This window comes from Bradysia coprophila, unplaced genomic scaffold, assembly GCF_014529535.1.
Source record: "Bradysia coprophila strain Holo2 unplaced genomic scaffold, BU_Bcop_v1 contig_476, whole genome shotgun sequence".
In the NCBI taxonomy this organism is placed as follows: Eukaryota; Metazoa; Arthropoda; class Insecta; order Diptera; family Sciaridae; genus Bradysia; species Bradysia coprophila.
The window spans coordinates 602,080-620,267 of record NW_023503727.1 but is presented as its reverse complement, the minus strand read 5'-3'; the positions used below and the strand labels follow the sequence as shown (position 1 = coordinate 620,267).

General features: G+C 37.0%; 1 protein-coding gene across 1 annotated transcript; it reads left to right on the top strand.

Moving 5' to 3' along the window:
- Positions 1-9,708: 9,708 nt before the first annotated feature.
- On the top strand, positions 9,709-16,512 carry LOC119082601 (BRCA2-interacting transcriptional repressor EMSY). Its single transcript, XM_037192158.1, has 5 exons — positions 9,709-9,955; positions 10,040-10,214; positions 10,273-10,712; positions 10,781-12,229; positions 15,989-16,512. Exons 1-5 carry the CDS (start codon positions 9,895-9,897, stop codon positions 16,033-16,035), a joined length of 2,172 nt encoding a protein of 723 aa, XP_037048053.1. The 5' UTR covers positions 9,709-9,894; the 3' UTR covers positions 16,036-16,512.
- The last annotated feature ends 1,676 nt before the right edge of the window (positions 16,513-18,188 follow it).

Below are 18,188 nucleotides of genomic sequence, written 5' to 3'. Positions count from 1 at the left end.
ATGCAATGATTTAATTTTTCAGATATTTACCACTCTAATTTCGAATTTCATTGTTTTGATCCAATATCAATTGGATTGTACGGATGACTGTTCACGTCAATAGGAATAAAGCCAGAGAAAAATTATTAAATTATTAAAGGTATCCCTTGATCTGAACCTGATTTTCAGGTCGACGTGAAAATATTCGTATCTAAACTGACCTGGTCCGAATTTACCTGAAATCTGACCTGATTAACTGAATTTTTACTAATTTTCATATATCAGGTAAATTTAGACCAGGTAAAAATTTTAAGGATAAGTTCTAATCAGATTCAGATAATTTGAGCTTCAAGTTTCACGTCGACCTGATCTGTTACGAGCCTTTTGGTAGAGTTAAAAGTATAATTCTGTTTTAGATATATATAGGAATTTACTGAAATCTACCTAAAATTATCGAAATTTACCAAAATATTACTGAATTTACCACAAAAAATAAATCAGTAAATTTTCAGGGAACTTCGAAAAATTCTGTAAATAAATGTACTAAATAACAGGCCTTGGTGTAAACTGTCGAAATATATTTTGGTTTTGAAAATAATCTTCGCTATGTTGGCTAGTAGTGCTATGAAAGGAGTGAAAGGATTGAAGTAAGATACAAAAGTAGAATAACTGGATCATCAAAATAATAGTAGACTATTCACCTCTGTTCACATGTTGGACAGAGGTGAATACGCTATACTATTTTTATCTATCGACAGCGAAATAATAGCACTTTTTCGCTGCTATTATCTCATCTAGGTAGATAAAATACTTTATTCAACCAAGGGCGAACGAAACGTGTTATCGTTTACGATTCGTGACGAAATGTTTTACCGTTTGCAATCATAGTGGACGAACTATATGACAAAACAATGCTGATTTCGGCGTAACCCGTAAGTAGGGGTCCGTGAGTTCTTGCACAAAAAACGTAGTTAGACTCGCACGATACGAAGTAAATCGTGAGAGTCTTTATGTTTTGCCCACCATCGTGTAAGTAAGTGAAATAATCGAAAACGGCCTATATCGTAGTGGGCAATTATTATCAGTATGATATTATAAGACGATTGAGCCATGTCCGTCCGTCCGTCCGTCCGTCTGTCTGTCCGTGTGTCGTAACTTTAGAAAAATATGAAAGGACGGTTGAAGCGACACGCTCAAACTATCCAAACTTTTGATCCCGATCTTTTTGACTCTGCCCATCTACAATTATCACTTGAGTCTGGTATATTGATGAAGGGTGAGCCTTTTCGATCAGACCTCAAAAATTTATAGGTCACAGCGTCTCGCGCAACGACACACATCACTCCATTAAGATTTTTAGTCCCAATCGAATTCACTCTGCCCAACTACCATTCTCACGTATGTCTGATATGTGATAGAGGGTGAGCCTTTTCGATGAGAACTCAAATATTTAAGATGCTTCAACAAAGATGTTCACCGAACGAGCGCTGCGCATAGACTAGTGCTGCTGTAAATTTTTGTAATATTATGTAATAAATTCAATTACGCAATATATGGAAATATTGCGAAATCACATAATGGTGTGATAGTTGACATTCAATAGTTGACTATCAAATGTCGAACAATCTAGTAGCTAGCGGATCATACATTTTAATCAGTCAATATATGACGCTCGTCCAGTTAACATCTCCGCCAAAAAATTCTCCCTCAACTATCAACTATTGATAGTTGTCTATCAATATTGGATAGGTAGAATGTTTAACGGTGATGTCAACTGGACAAGAGTCACGAATTGACTGATTAAAATGTATGATCCGCTCGTCCAGTTAACATCTCCACTAAAACATTCTTCCTCAACTATTGATAGTCAACTATCAATAGTTGATAGTTGAAAGAGAATGTTTTAGCGGAGATGTTAACTAGGCGAGCGTCAAGACTTGACTGATTAAAATGTATGATCCGCTTGCGCCTACGTTGTTCGACATTTGACTATCAATATTTAACTATTAATAGTAAGTACTCTTCATATTATGTGATTTCACAATTGTACCATTTTCGAAATTTAATTTATGTAATAAGGACTACTGTGATTGTAATAGCAGTTACACTCAACTATACTAAATGTGTGGAAATATTGCGAAAATTGTAGTTTCGGAACGTGCGAGTCTATTGCTAACGCGCCTGCCGCGTCAATCTCCTCTTGTTTTTATTTCGTGATGAGAGCGGAATTTTTCAGGACACGTCACTTGCCACTTTTCATTACTTATAACAAAAAATACTATTTGCTGTGACTGCGTCTCCTTCGTCCCTACAAAAAAAAAACATGCGAAAAAAGTAACCTTGTAACCTGCTCAACACCACGAGACTAATTCAGTAATTACACCTTGCACATTGTTCCATGGTTCCGGTGATTACATATTTCATGTTACAATGAATGGACATATTTCGAAAAATGTACACAGTTAAGTGTCCTAAAGCTACTCTAACTAAATGGTTCGTGCGATTAGAATAATAAAACGCCTTGAAAATGGTCAACCTACTAAGAAAGTTTGGGAGATTGTTGTATGTGCTAGGACGCATAAATGGGACATGTCCTTTTTATTACGACTCTATAAGATCAAAAGTGCTCTTTTCTCGAGGCTCATACGTTTTGTGCATCGCGCATTTTGTTTTCTTCTGTTGCTCATTGGCATTTATTTGTGCGACGTTCTTCAATCTACCATATGTTAGTGTAATATTGAATAAAATCTTGGCTCAATTGTATTTCGCCGAATATGTGTTTTTGTTCCTTAAGGCTATCATTATCAGTGGATCGACTTTAATTTATAGGAACGACATTTTAAAAGTTATGAACATGGCGCGGTTATTGTACGAAAGATTTAGCACGGATTTTCTCGGAAATCGACAATTCCTTCACTATGTGACCATCAGAAAATATACTCTTGTCGTTCAAATAGTCTTATTCTGCGTTGAATGGGCTATTTTCGGTGAAAGAGTTTATCGTGGAAGCAACAACTACAAGTTTTCGTTCATTTCATCGTTTTTGGTATTTTTGTACGTTATGTGCTACGACACATTTTACATCTACGGGATATTTTTGCTATGTTTGGGAATACACAAGATTTTGAATGAAAATCTATTTCGTTTAATAAATGATTTGAAAACGAACTCTAGTCCTAACGGTAGTACTATTGCAGACTTGGCCGAAATTGGCATCGTGTTAAAAATTGTGACCAAATTTAAAGTGTTCAATCGTGCATTTTTTGTTCCAATTTTTTGTGTTTTATATTTTTCAGTCTTACCAATACTGAGTCCGGTAAGAAATTTCTTAAAACTTAAAAAATGTGCTTTCTTCTAAACTTATCTTCAATTTTTAATCAGAGAGATTGTAGCAGATAGCATTCTACCTGTAACGCCATCTCTTATTCCATCTATGTAATTCAGTGAAATGATCTTTTAACCATTCTGTAGCTCGCATTTCGCATACAACGAAAACATCTTTCGATAACTTTCGTTTCAAAATCGTTTCAGATTTTTTACATATTTATATTGGCGTACAATCAACAGGGACGAAGTCAACTATCAACAAATATTAGATTAATCGAACGTCTCTGCCTAGTTGTGTATTTCACAGTTGATTTTTCCAGCATCGTTTCATTGGCCCATGCTGTCTTTGAGGAAGTACAGATCAACCATAACAGAATCAAATAAAATTTTAAAAACGAAACAAATTAAATTGTTTGCAGACTGGAAGAACGTCTCGCATTTTACAGCGACTCATAAGGATAAACAGTAAACATCAATGTTTAAGGGAAAATGTAAGAAATTTATATAATCGAATCATCCACACAGTGTTTTGTCAGTTGCAATCTATTTCTCACTTTTCAATCCGTATAACAGATTGCGTTGCCGGTGACGTGACAGCAACGCCATCTGTTATGCAGCAACGCCATCTGTTATGCAGCAACGCCATCCATTATATGGCAATACAATGTGTCGTAAGACCGTACGAAATGTCTTCTACTTTCTTGCACATCCAACAGGTCACCAACTTACGACAGAGCTTAGATAACATATAATAGTCCAGAGTGTGATTATAAGGTGTCTCAAGTCTGTTTCTCAATTTCAGGCAGAATTACTGTCCATACAACTGTATGAAGCAGATGAGTTCGAATTAAAGCAGACGTTTAAAATTTCAAAGGGACTTCTTGCAACGGTAAAATATAGAAATTCTTGTCCAGTCTCGATATGCACTGATTTAATTTTTCAGATATTTACCACTCTAATTTCGAATTTCATTGTTTTGATCCAATATCAATTGGATTGTACTGATGACTGTTCACGTCAATAGGAATAAAGCCGGAAAAAAAATTAGGTTACCACGGAATGAAAAAGAAGTAGAAAATGTGGACAATGGTAGTAGTAAGACTCGTAACAGCTCAGGTATCCTTTGATCTAAAACTGATTTTCAGGTCAACCTGAAAATATTCGTATCTAAACTGACCTGGTCCGAATTAACCTGAGATATACTTGAAATTTGACCTGATTTACCTGAATTTTTACTGATTGTCAGATATCAGGTAAAAATTTTAAGGTTAAGTTTTAATCAGATTGATGAACGAACGTGTAACTCTTTGCTCCGAAAAAAATCGTTGCTTTAATTTTGACTTAATTACTTACTCATTTTCAATTAAAATGTCCATAAGTGGCATCAGTATGTGTGTTTGTTTTTGTGTGGATTAAGAACGAAATTTATGTGGATGTTGTGAGTGAGATCGAATGGACTCATTGAGTTACCTGTAAAATTTTGTTGCAGACGCGCTTTTAGAATAATAATCGAAAAATAAATAGAAAATTTACACTGGCTTGTGTATGCAATCATAATGGTCAAAATTTTTGACAGCACATTATTGTTGGAAATTATCAATAGTGTTTGAATTTTCCTTATTAGATGATGACCTCCAATAACAGGCCTTGACGGAAACTGTTGAAATATATGTTGGTTTGAAAATAATCTTCTCTATGTTGGCTAGTAGTGCTATGAAAGGTGTGAAAAGAGTGAAGAAATGTGATACAAAAATAGAATAACTGGATTATCAAAATAAAATGCATTTGGAATGAATTGTATGTCTCTTGTCTCATTTAAAAATCAAAGATTCGAAAGGTTGTTTTTACCACAACCTAGGAATGACTTTATGACTCTTCTCAGAAACGATTGCAGGATGATAAAAAGGAATTCAAAAGAAAGGTGATGGTAAAACTTACTATGGGTGGTTATTGTGTACGATTGTTACACCTAATCCATCTGACACATTTCGACTTTGTACTTTCATTGACTATCCAAGCAGGAAGTGAATGTTGTATATGGTAAAGTTTATTAGACACTCAAAAAAGTTCATTGCTTCATTAGTATTTGATTATAACATTCATGGTTCTCTAATATTTTAACGCGTAAAGATACGAAAACACGCGTCGAAAGTTATGCGAAAGCACCGTAAACAGTCCAAGGAGTGAAAACGACCATGTGACTTGTTTTGAATTGATGTAAAGATCATCTTCAAGATACGGTACTTTCCCACTTAACCTCACTTAAGTTTCGTTGAATGTTTCGTTCATTCATTAATTTGTATGAGATTTTTTTAAAGTGGACGGCATTTCAAACGGCCTTGAAGATGATCTATACGAAGACGGAGTTAATTCTTATTTGCTGTTTTTGTTTTGTGTGTTTCGTATCAAGACTCGTCGAGACAAAATGTCAAAATAATTCCTTGCTATAGACTGTTATGATCAGAGCGAGAGAACCGAAGACTAGTTAATTATAACTTGCCTTGGGGTACTTGTCAAAATATTCCTTCCTCTTTCAACATGTTATGTTGAGAGTGAGAGGACCGAAGACCAGTCTATTATAAGTTGTCTTGGGGTACTTGTCAAAATATTTCTTTCTCTTTCATCATACCACTTTATACCATACGAATTCAAACTTATACTATGGTTTTTCCCCCAAATTCACTCCATAAGTGCGCTCCCGAATTTGAATTTTCGATGAATCGATGGACTAAATAGTTATTTATACAAATGCTTTTTTAGGCACTAGAATCTAGTGACTAGATGTGTAGATTGTAACTCGAGACCGCAAGTCGAGTGTGACAATACATATCGTGTGTCGAAAAAAGCATTTATCACCGAGTTGTGTACAATGTTTTTCGCAATAAAGGCAACGAAAGGTCCTACTTTTCGTTACTTGTTGCGAAAAAATTAATTTCAACGCATTCCCATATGAAAATAAAGCGAGTTGAGCCAACACAACGCTGCATTTGATTTAATTGTTGTACGTTTCAATTTGAATTTGCAGAGACCTAGATCTCGTTCAGAAACTCTTAGTTAAGTTTCACGAGTTTCTAGTTACTCAACGAGTTCTTATGTTGTGAATGCCACAAAATGAATGAATAAATAAAATATTTAACGAAACTTAAGTGAGGTTACGTCAGAATTTGCTGTAACTTAAATATGATCTCTTGTAGTATATGGCAGAGAAAACAGAAGTAAAGTGTAATTTTAAAAAGCTTTCCCACCGTTATTGTCTTTAAAAATATTTTGATGGGATAGTAATAAACGGGAGATATAAAAATCAAAAAAGGAAATATAAAAATCAAAAAAGGAGATATAAAAAACAGAAATGGAGGTATAAAATTAAAAGTCGAAGATAAAATATTTGAAATTGCAGATAAATAATTAAAAACAGGAGATAATAAAATTAAATTTGGAGTCATACCGTCTCCTTTTTTGAATTTAATATCTTCATTTTAATTATTTTTTATCTCCATTTTTGCAATATCGTTATCTCCAATTTTTAATTTAAAATTTTCATTTTAATATATATTTATCTTCAAAATTAAATTTTTTATCTGTAAAATATATTCATTTATCTCCAAAACTAAATTTTTCATTTTCAGAATTTAGTTTTTTATCATCTTTTTTATTTTATTTATTTCCAAAATTAATTTTTTTAATTCCAAAATTTAGTGAAAATTATCTCAATTTTTGAATTTTATTACGTCATGTAATGTGCATACAAATTTTTGAAACTTGAGTCAGTTTTCATAGCAAGCGCTCTAATTGTGCAAAATTGTAGTGGCAGGCACAGTGCCGCATCCAGCATATTCAGCGCCCTGGACCATTTTGGTTTCTAGGGCCTCTTTTTATGAAACACCTTTTTAATTTTCATGATGTAAAATAGATTGAGGAAATTGCTCTCGTCACTCCTTCGAGTCAGTCTTTCCAATGTCCATACAATCCGGAGGAAATAGCGATTTTATCTAAAAAATTCACCTCTCAATTAAAATCATTGAAAGGTGAGTTTGTTTATATGAAATTGCTATTTCCTACACTCCATAGAAATTTTGACATTAGACCATACCTGGGAAATTCCAGCGTAAGTCATGTTACCAAAACAGAATTTTGTCTCTTTTCAATGTACGAATATGCACCAAAGAAGATGCGAAAAAACACACCGTAAGTCATGTTACCAAATGTGAAAATGGATATTGTAGAGCGCTATCGCTACAATACAGTGGTGATGTTGTGAGAGTGAAAGAGAAAAATCACTGTCACAAAATACGTGGATTTGCCCACCTATTGAGTATACTTTCATTGGGTTTTTACTGTACGATGAAAGAAACCTATAAACAGTTTTGTTTTTATATTTGGATTAGCTTAAAAACAGCTGAAGCAAATTCATCCTGAAATTGCATTGTCTCTAACTGTATTGATACAATATAAAATTTCTAAGAATCTATACCTTAAAGTATTGGTTTTAGTAATAGTTGTTCGACTTTATAAAAAGCCTAAACTTTTAAAGTTTGACCCTCACCGCAAAATCTTACTTTTTTTCTTTTTTCGTTTTTGTAAAAAAAAGTTGAAGATCGTTATCATTAGAGACGAATCTAGCACACATGAGTGGTAAATCGAAAAATCTTAAAAAATTAGCCTGCAGCGCTTCAAGTTGTTTACTTGAGTTAGAACAGTGGAACTATATATCTTAAGATGGATATTAAGATGAATTGTGTTAACCCATTCACAAGGGTTTGTATCTGGATTTTGAACAACGACTCACATTTGTAACTATTTTATCTTCCTTGAGTTCGAAAACTAGAAAACAGACCGCAGCTGAAATGAAGTTGCAACCTTACAACTCTTCAATAACTAGTCTGCATCCCGTGGCACTTCGTGCCACGTCGCATCCTAGCAAGCTAGACCGGGCAGACACCTGTTATTGAGAAACACCTGTTCGAAAGCAACTCTACATTTGCTTAAAAGAGATATACGAAAATGGAGGGGGTGGTCAGTAACACACAATAGCTCAATAGCTTACACTTTGGTCCCTTCCACACAACCACTCTTTCAATACAGAATAATTCTTTGCCGAAGAAACTAACTCTGCATCTGCTCGAGGGAATGGTCACTAAAAGCTGACTTTGCTTTATGTAAAAAGGCCCTTTAAGGGTTTGTGACTAATAAACACTCCATCTGCCAGTCGCAGTAATTTCAGCACATTTCTGCCCCGGAAAAATTATTAGACGAAGCGAGAGAAAAAAAATTAACACCTAAGTTACCGACACCGTTCCGGCGCCCGGCTCGCATTGCGGCCCTCCGCTGCGCTCCGGGGCAATGGGCCGGATCGCTCGGCGTGTTAAAACGCTTTTTATTTGCAATGAGTTACACAGACTAATTATTAGACGAAGCGAGAGAAAAAAAATTAACACCTAAGTTACCGACACCGTTCCGGCGCCCGGCTCGCATTGCGGCCCTCCGCTTCGCTCCGGGGCAATGGGCCGGATCGCTCGGCGTGTTAAACACCTATTATCGAAAAACACCTCGTTCCCCGTAGACATTTTTCCGTTTCACGTACACATTTTTCCATTTCCCTTTGTTGAAAACCATCAATTTGGTGAAACCCGTACCCTTCTACACCCCACACCACAACCACTGTTTCAATACCGAACAACTTTGCCGAAGAGACCAACTTTCCATCTGCTTCACACAAAAAGTTAAAAAAATCGAGGGGGTGGTCACTATTACATAGAAGCGTACACTGTGGTGTGGTCACTTTCAGACAACAACTTCGCCGAAGAAACCAACTTTCCATCTGTCAAACCGCTCCACAATTGTAAACGCGTTAAATATTTATCTGCAATTTCGAATTTTTTATCTTCGATTTTTACTTCCATTTCTAATTTTTTTATCTCCATTTTTTGAATTTTATATCTCCACTTTGAATTTATTTTATCTCCATTTTATTAATTTCGGTATCTCCCTTTTTAAATTAAATATTTCCATTTTAATATATATTTATCTCCTCTTTTATGTTTTTTAACTTCATTTTCAATTAATTTATCTCTTTTACTATTTTAATTATTTCCAAAATTTAAATATTTATCTCCAAAACGAAATTATTATCTCCAAGATTGTATTTTCTATCTCGAAATTTGATTTTTATATCTCCTATATTAATTGTTTTTAACTCCTTTTATGAATTTCATATCTCCAACTGTGAATTTTTTATCTCCAAAAATATTTCCCTTTTTGATTTTTTTATCTCCCGGTTTAATATAATCCTATTTTGATGTGACTACGTCCCTACATAAAAAACATGTGAAAAAAGTGCGATTCTCGCGCCACTTGTTTTGAAAAATGTTGATTGCGTAGCTATATCGACTGGGTATTTATAGCGAACATAATCAAGAAATGACAAAGTGACGCTTGTCAAAATAATTAAAAAATTTCTTTTTCGAGGTATATTTGCATTTAGTTCGTGTTTTTAATATTTATTTACAAAACTAAAGGCGACACGCTCCACATCAATTCCACACGAACTAATTGACCAAAGAAGGTTAGACTTGATGAGTATGATCGAAAATGTGGCCTAATCTACTAGATTTGACGAAAGACGATTGTCGAGGTATCCTGCGGAGATCAGGTCAGTTAACTCAGTCCTGTACTTGATCGAAAATTCAAACTGATGAAAATCATTTAATCCATTCACGGCCGAACAACGGTACAGAGCTGGAAGCGTACTCACAAGTGATAAGCACTTTTCGCGCCCAAGGTTCGTTAAACGAAAAGAAATCAAAAATTTTGAAAGATTTGCGAGAAATTTTTCACATTAACGACGACCGTCACAAAGCCGAAATTCGCAGAGCAACAAACGATGAAGAGCTGTGCACCATTGCCGAAAGGTTTGTTTTGATTCACATCTGTCGGTTGATTTTCAATTCCAATTTCAAAAATTGACAGAATTGCTGGACCGAATACGGGTCAAGAATGGTCGCTGGAAGGTCGACGACGTTATCCTCTGATACCGCGTGATCCGTCTTTGCACACGGCTCTGTCGGTCATCGCCAATGCTGCCATCAAAGATGTCTTATCGATCGCTCCCATATCCGACAATTTCAAAGAGGAACCGCGCCACAATCTACCGATTTCGGTGAGCCCTGTGATCACTGAAGACCCATTTTCGATTGTGAACGCCAACAAAGTTGAAATGAAATTCGTAAAATCACCGAAAAAGCGTTCCGTCGAAAGAGATCTACCCGCTCAGCCGTTACACACCAATATGCGCATCCAACAGCTTTATCACTCACACAGCTCACACAATGTCGGCAGTGGTCGAACGCCAACGAAACAGAGAAAGATCCAATCGAAGCGACAACTGTCGATGAAGGGCAAAGTACCAGGTAAGGGTATTGTGGCCGCACTTGTCCGTAGTCCGCAGTATATTCAACGTCATTTTCTTTCCTGCCAGTGAACAAGCCGACACACAGAAGGAAATTAGCTACAGTACCTAGTGTTCCCGGTGGATTATCCGAACACAAACCGAGACAGAAAAAGAATCATCCGCCGAAAATCACCACAGAAAATCTGCTCACCTCACCATCCGATGGATGGGGAAATGATGTTATTGAAGCTACAACGGGACCTCCAGTGCAAATCGTCTACACAACACCAAATCAAACATTTACAATGCAAAAGGACGATGCACAAAACAATCTGATAACGGAATCGACGCCGATAACATGGTTAAGCAATGCCGGTCCAACGATACAGAACAATCGAATACAAACGAAACCGATGCTGGGCAAGAATTCGCATTTGATCATTGGCGACAGTGTGACAAACAATGGACCGCGACGAAACTTCGGCGTTAACATTATTGAGGATATCACGTTGGACCAGCTGTGTAATATTGAAAAATCGCCGCAAGTCACATCGTCCACACATCTCGTATCGGATCAAACGGTTTCGCTGCCGAATAACAATTCATTTACCACATCCACTGGTATCATCCAAACGAACGTGATTGGTCCGTCGAAACCACCAAAGATTCAGATTACGAATCAACAGATTTTGTCCAATAAAATACCGATAATCAAATCGCTGCAAAGCAAAGGCAATGTGACCTTAATCAACAAAGACGGCCGAATGGTGATCAAAACGCCAACGGATCCAGCCGGTGGTCTAACACCAAAGACCCCGAAAAGTGAATCAAAAATGGATCAGTTAATCAAAGCGGTCTCGTTGACCAGTTCACCGACTAGTGCAACCAATCAACAAAATTCGAATAAAATTTCGCTGCAAAAACTGCAATTAGTGATGCCGAACAAAGTGCGCGCAGCAACGAATATGGTCAAGATTTACACATCGCCACAGCAGTTACAGGCGACGACACCGTTAAAGGAGAAAATGGTGCTGCCGGTGACGCAGAAACCGGCCGATATCGTTTCGTTATCGGGCCAGGAAAATGTTGTCGTTTTGGGCGTATGTCAGACGACCGAAAATGCGAATGTCGGCAGCATAAACGTAACCGATGCAATGATCACCGAGGACACACCAATTGACATCATTTCATCGGACGAAATCGCTAAATTTGACAAACAAAACAATGTGCCATTAAAATCGACCCAATTGCTGAAACATTTGAAGTCACCGATCGTGAAGTCCGGCGACGGACGAAATCGACCAATGAAGGGTACACCCGTTGTCGTCCACGATACGATCGATGTGTCCGACGACAATGATGTTGTCAGTTCAACCGATTGGGAAATGGAAGTGGACCATGCCAATAATTGCAAGACTCAGGAAATGGAACAGGATAATTCAGTTGAGCTGAGTAATGTTGCTGAGGATGGTGATCCCATTGAAAGCTACCTGCAACGGATCGACGATGAAACGGACGACATAATACAATACGATGGTAAGATTTTCCAATTTTTTTTTTGTTTTTTTTTGTTCAAATTCATTTAAAAGACACACACCGCCCGTTTACGTTCGATGAAATATGAAAATTGATAACTGCGATAATTACTCGTTTGAGCTAATGCTTTCACTGCAATAATGTCCACCTTAAGATACATTTTGCGATGGGAATATAACGACTTTTAGAAATGGTTCTGACGTTCTAAAGTTTTTAGTAAAAGATCAGCAACGACTCAGATCAACTAAGGGTAGCTGAATGAATGTTTGAGAAGAATATGAGAATTAGGGCGTATCGAATTTTGCAAATTTTAAGGACCGCGATAGCCTGTGTGCGGAAAACGTATATCATCGAAAACTGTGTCCGGGCATGTGGTTGATGGATCCAATGGAGCCATGGAAGAAGTCCCCCCGGGCGACTTTAAGTTTCCGAAGGTCATAATTCGGAAAGTTGAGAGTATTTTTGAAAACAATTTTCTAGCGGAATGTAGAGCTTTGAAAACTCTACAAAACTACCGAAGAAACCGATGGTCCAAAAGGTGTCACTGCCAAGATTGCCTAACATCGAAAATGTGACCTTTTGGTTTTTGACTTATATTTCCTGAGAGACAAATGATTTTGTTTAGCCTGTGGTATGAGATGGTAGAGGAGGTCGAGCACTACCAGTACACTAGGCATGTCCCGATCGGATATACTCTTGAAATCACTTTTATAACATTTGTGAATGGAATTTTTAAGAGTGGCCACGTCGCCCACGAAGCAAGTGCAGACACTGCAACCGGTACTGGTGAGTCGAGGACACCTTGGCCAGTAAGTATGCATAATATTCCATGACAGTAGCTGAACTCTTTCACAAAATATTTGTTATTTCGATGTGGCACATGAATTGAAAAACTATACTACGAACTTCAATTTTTCGTAAATATATCGAAAAATATGTATAATCTGTGTGTTTGCAACGAAATCGACTTCTTACTACTATTCGTGGGTGAAATAACTAATTAAATCGATTATTTCTCGCTTTTCTCATAAATTCAATTTATTCAGATTTTGTAGTACAAAGTGTGCCACATCGAAATCACAGATATTTTGTGAAAAAGTTCAGCTACTGTCGTGGAGTATTATGCATACTTACTGGCCAAGGTGTCCTCGACTCAACAGCACCGGTTGCAGTGTCTGCACTTGCTTCGTGGGCGACGTGGCCACTCTTAAAAATTCCAATTAAAAAGGTTAAAAAAGTGATTTCAAGTGTATAATGGATCGGGACATGCCTAGTGTACTGGAAGTGCTCGACCTCCTCTACCACCTCATACCACAGGCTAAAAAAAATCATTTGTCTCTCAGGAAATATAAGTCAAAAACCAAAAGGTCACATTTTCGATGTTAGGCAATCTTGGCAATGGCACCTTTTGGACCATTGGTTTCTTCAATAGATTTGTAGAGTTTTTAAAGCTCTACATCCCGCTAGAACATTGTTTTCAAAAATACTCTCAACTTTCCGAATTATGACCATCGGAAACTTAAAGCCGCCCGGGGGGACTTCTTCCATGGCTCCATCGGATTCATCAACCACATGCCCGGACACAGTTTTCGATGATCTACGTTTTCCGCACACAGGCTATCGCGGTCCTTAAAATTTGCAAAATTCGATACGCCCTAATGAGAATCGGAAACCCCTATAAGTTACGTCTATCGATTCTTAAGTTTTAGAATGAAGTAAAAGAAGTTCCATCAATAGAGGCACTTTTCTATTTAATTGAAAAAGTAGTTACCCCTCACTCTGAGGAAAATTGATTTTCTAAATTCGCTAAACTTCTTCCAATATTTCAAGATATTCTTAAATCAAACTTAGGGCCTTCAGGTTCCGTTATGCGCAAAAGCCAAAGGTACAGACAGGCTACACAATTTTTATTTGGTTCATGAGGTTCATTAGCTTCGGCTTTACTATACTTAATCCTGTCAATCTAGTCACAACAGGCACCTGAAAGCTCTTATCAGGTCACCTTTCGCCTGATGAGAATGGTCAAATCGTAGCTATTAAATCCAGTAAAGACTACGATTTACCTGGATATTTTACCTTCAGCATGCAGAACAGCGACGTGAAGCGTTAATTCTCGATCTGAATTTGACCCGATTCCGAGCCTTAATGCGAAATATCCTAAATGTTCATCGGAAATGTCTGAGCTTCTTTTGAGTGAAAGAGAAAGAAAATAGAGAAGATCCAAAAGTTGACAAGTTGTTGTGCGAGAAGCTACTGCGAATATTCGAACAAATCAACAAATTTCCCTACGTTTTATTCTCACCTACACCTAACCGTTGATTAAAAAGAACTTCAAATTCTATTGTCGTACTCTGACTCAAATTTTGTCGAAGTAATTGTTGGTCAAAGAATGGTTCGATGCAAAGGTTATACATTGTATCATTCGGTCGCTGACTAACCGACTGGATCCCATTCAGAAAGAATGTTTCTCACCCATCTGATCTAAGAATTTACTCATATCGGTGCACAGATTACACTTGAACTAGATTACATTTATCAAGGCATCATCGTTTTTCGGTCGATATTTTATTTTGGGCAACAAAGTAGCAATGTTGGTTTTACGAGAAATTCGTATCAACTATAACCATACCGGCTGTTCCGTTTCATTCGTGTTGGTCTTTTAGCTTCGATTTTTCGATCAAGTTTTTGTCTGATTTTAAAGAATTTTTGTTGATGCGAATCAAAGCTATTGAGAGGACGTAGTAACTAGGGGGACAGGAAAATTTGTAGCTGAACCTTTATATCGTCGAAAGTTCGATCGCCTTCAGGTCCAATAAATAACTCAAACTCTGATTTCACTTACAATTCGACTGCATTCAGTGCTAGTCGTCGTGTGAGTGTCTTATGATATAGACAGTGCCGAAACACTTTGCTCAATCTTAAAACTAAGCAAAAAATTGATGCGATTGTCATAATTGTTGCACAAGCGACAAACATTCATTCTTTATCGAGATACATCTTTCCCACACAATGCTCAACCGTTGCGACAATATATAAAAGGCTGTCAAGATAAGGATACCAGTCAGACAAAAGTCTAGCTTTGTAGTGTTCACTTCAGTGCTCAGTTCGTAGCCAAGGAAATAAAAAGAGTTTCTAAACTTCACCTGCAACAAAATGCAACGATCAAACGATAAAGAAAATACCAACCAGAACGGTCTCGGTAAATATTGGTCCCGTGATTTGCCACCAGTGAACAGTCACGTTTGGAACACCCATCATCATCCATTCAATAATTTAAATAATGATGCGTCACGTCGCGGATGGAACAGTGAATATCAACGGCAACCGCTCACTCAATATGAACAACGCGCTGACGGACGGTCATCTTGGCAGGCACCAAAGCGACCTACCGAGCGTATTTACCAACAAAGTGAAGGCGCTCGACAAGCGCGTGAAGAATTAATGAAAAAGTGAAGGCTTGAGTTTGATAGTGCGTCGGCTCGCTATATTGTTAAGCTTCCCGTTTCAAGTTCATTTTAAATCAGATTTTTTTGTGTTGTAAAAGTAAACATTTTTTGAGATACTATTTAGACAGGACCGCATGTGTTTGATCAATCTCTCAGCTAAAATAAATTTCATTCCCATTCCTATAGTCGTCGTTTTGTTATTCATATTAAATCGAACGAGAACGGAACGGTGTGATTTAAACCTAAGAAATTGTAGAGTTCTTGAGCGCCAAAATTTATTTTCTAACAAAAATCCCAATTCTTCCACCACCAGCATCAGGTAGCCCATCATCATTGTTAAATGAAGCCGATAAAATGTAACACGAGTCCATAATCATCAAACGAAAAGTGGTAGAAGCGCATCGTAATAAATCGCAATAAATTTGTCAGTCGGATTTTATCTCTATCAATGCAGACAGAGAGAGAGAGAGAGAGGACCCATGGAAAAGCAAAGTAGAATTTGCCGATTTTTTTTATTTTCTCTTTTTTTTCTTTCTTTATTATAAAAGGTTGTAATGGAATGAGTAGTTAAATCAATACAGAGGATGCACAATAGATTTTAAGACCAAAACAAAAGAGAGAAAAACAATGTACAATGTGAAATGAAGAAGAGGAAAACACAAAAAAGAAGAAGAAAACCATTTTTAAAGAAAAATAGGGAAATGGATCCGTCGTCTATTTTCAGAAGATAATGGCTAAGCCATCAATGTGGCCAATGGTCATAATCATTTTTATGTATAGTTTTTATCACTTTCGAAGCATTGCATACTAATACAACCGTTTGTTGGATATTTTAAATGTTTTGTCTTCTTAATTAACAACTGAGATTTAGTGGTGGATGATGGTAGATTGACCCAACTCATTTATTTTACGCTTGAGTGAAGTAACAGGTTGAAAGAAAGAGCGACAGAAGAGATAAATGTGAACGAAAGTCGTGCTATTAAGACTAGCCACTTCTCTAAATTGCAAACAATTTTGTATCGAGTGTCGACTGTTCAAACACGGTGTGGTTGAATGGAGTTTAATTAAACGTGTCGTCGCAAATTTGATATTTTTGGATATTCTTAGTCTGCTTGTGACCCTGAACAACGTTCCACAATTTTTTTTTGATTTTCATCCGTGCACTCCGGAGCACCCGTACCAAGGCTCCCTAGAGTGCTCTGTGGGTGCGATAGAACTGATTGGGGTTGCAATCGATAGGGAATGAAATTTTAATAGTCATGGTTCAAAAAAAAATTTCCCATGGATTCAACGGGGGCAGGTGGCGACTCATTGAAGTTGAAAAATGACGATCTTTGAAAGGTTCTACAGGCGTGGATACTTGAGTCACAGAGGTGGTAATTAGTTGTACAAGTAGAGGGACATTAGCTCTACCAATATCCAAAAAATTACTTTTCCAAATTTTCTACATAGCAACTTTATAGTGGTTCAAAATTTTTCTCACTCTTTTGGCCATAGTTGTGAAACTCAGCAACACCTAAGTCACACTCATGATGTCCCTCTACTTGTACAACTAATTACCACCTCTGTGACTCAAGTATCCACGCCTGTAGAACCTTTCAAAGATCGTCATTTTTCAACTTCAATGAGTCGCCACCCGGCCACCTTGCATCCATGCGACGACAAATTTTTTGTATTATGACCATTAGAATTATATACCCTATCGATTGCAACCCCAATCAGCTCTATCGCACCCACAAAGCACTCTAGGAGGTCTTGGTCCGCGTGCTCCGGACTGCACGGATGAAAATCAAAAATTTTTGTGGAACGTTGTTCAGGGTCACAAGCAGACTAAGAATATCCAAAAATATCAAATTTTCGACGACATGTTTAATTAAACTCCATTCAACCACACCGTGCAAAGCAATGGTTTGCAAGGCTTTTTTTAGAGAATTTAATTTCCGGAAAATTTCGAAAAAATTCTGAAATTTGTTTTCGGAATTTTTGCTCAACTTTTCGGAATTTTCATAATTTTTCGGGATTAAAATTCTCTAAAATGATGACCCCTCATTAGTTTGCCGTTTCATGTTCGCCCATTTGACACACTTCATTTAAACAGAACATGAAAATCAGTTTCATGGAGTAGTTAAGTCATCCGGAGTCTCTTAATGCAAAGGAACTTCTAGTAATATGAACAATGATCTCAGACTTACTTTTGAATTCCATTAAAGGGAGATTGGTCGCGTCCAACGCTGTAAATTGTTAGAAGTTGTGATTTGTATGAACCTTTTATTTGAGACTGATTACAAATATGTTTGATTGCTATGTTGATCTCCAACATAAATATGTGGAATGTATTAAGATGTCCAGCGCACAGAGATTCCATTTTTATTCAAAACAAATTTCACCGAAAAATGACTATCCTTAACGAGCTCTGACATTTGCAAAAATACCATGCAACTGTTGTATCGTCAGGGCCGTTGCAGGTGAATTTTTCAGTCGGATTGTTGCATTAGCCAGTACCGAAATCCAAT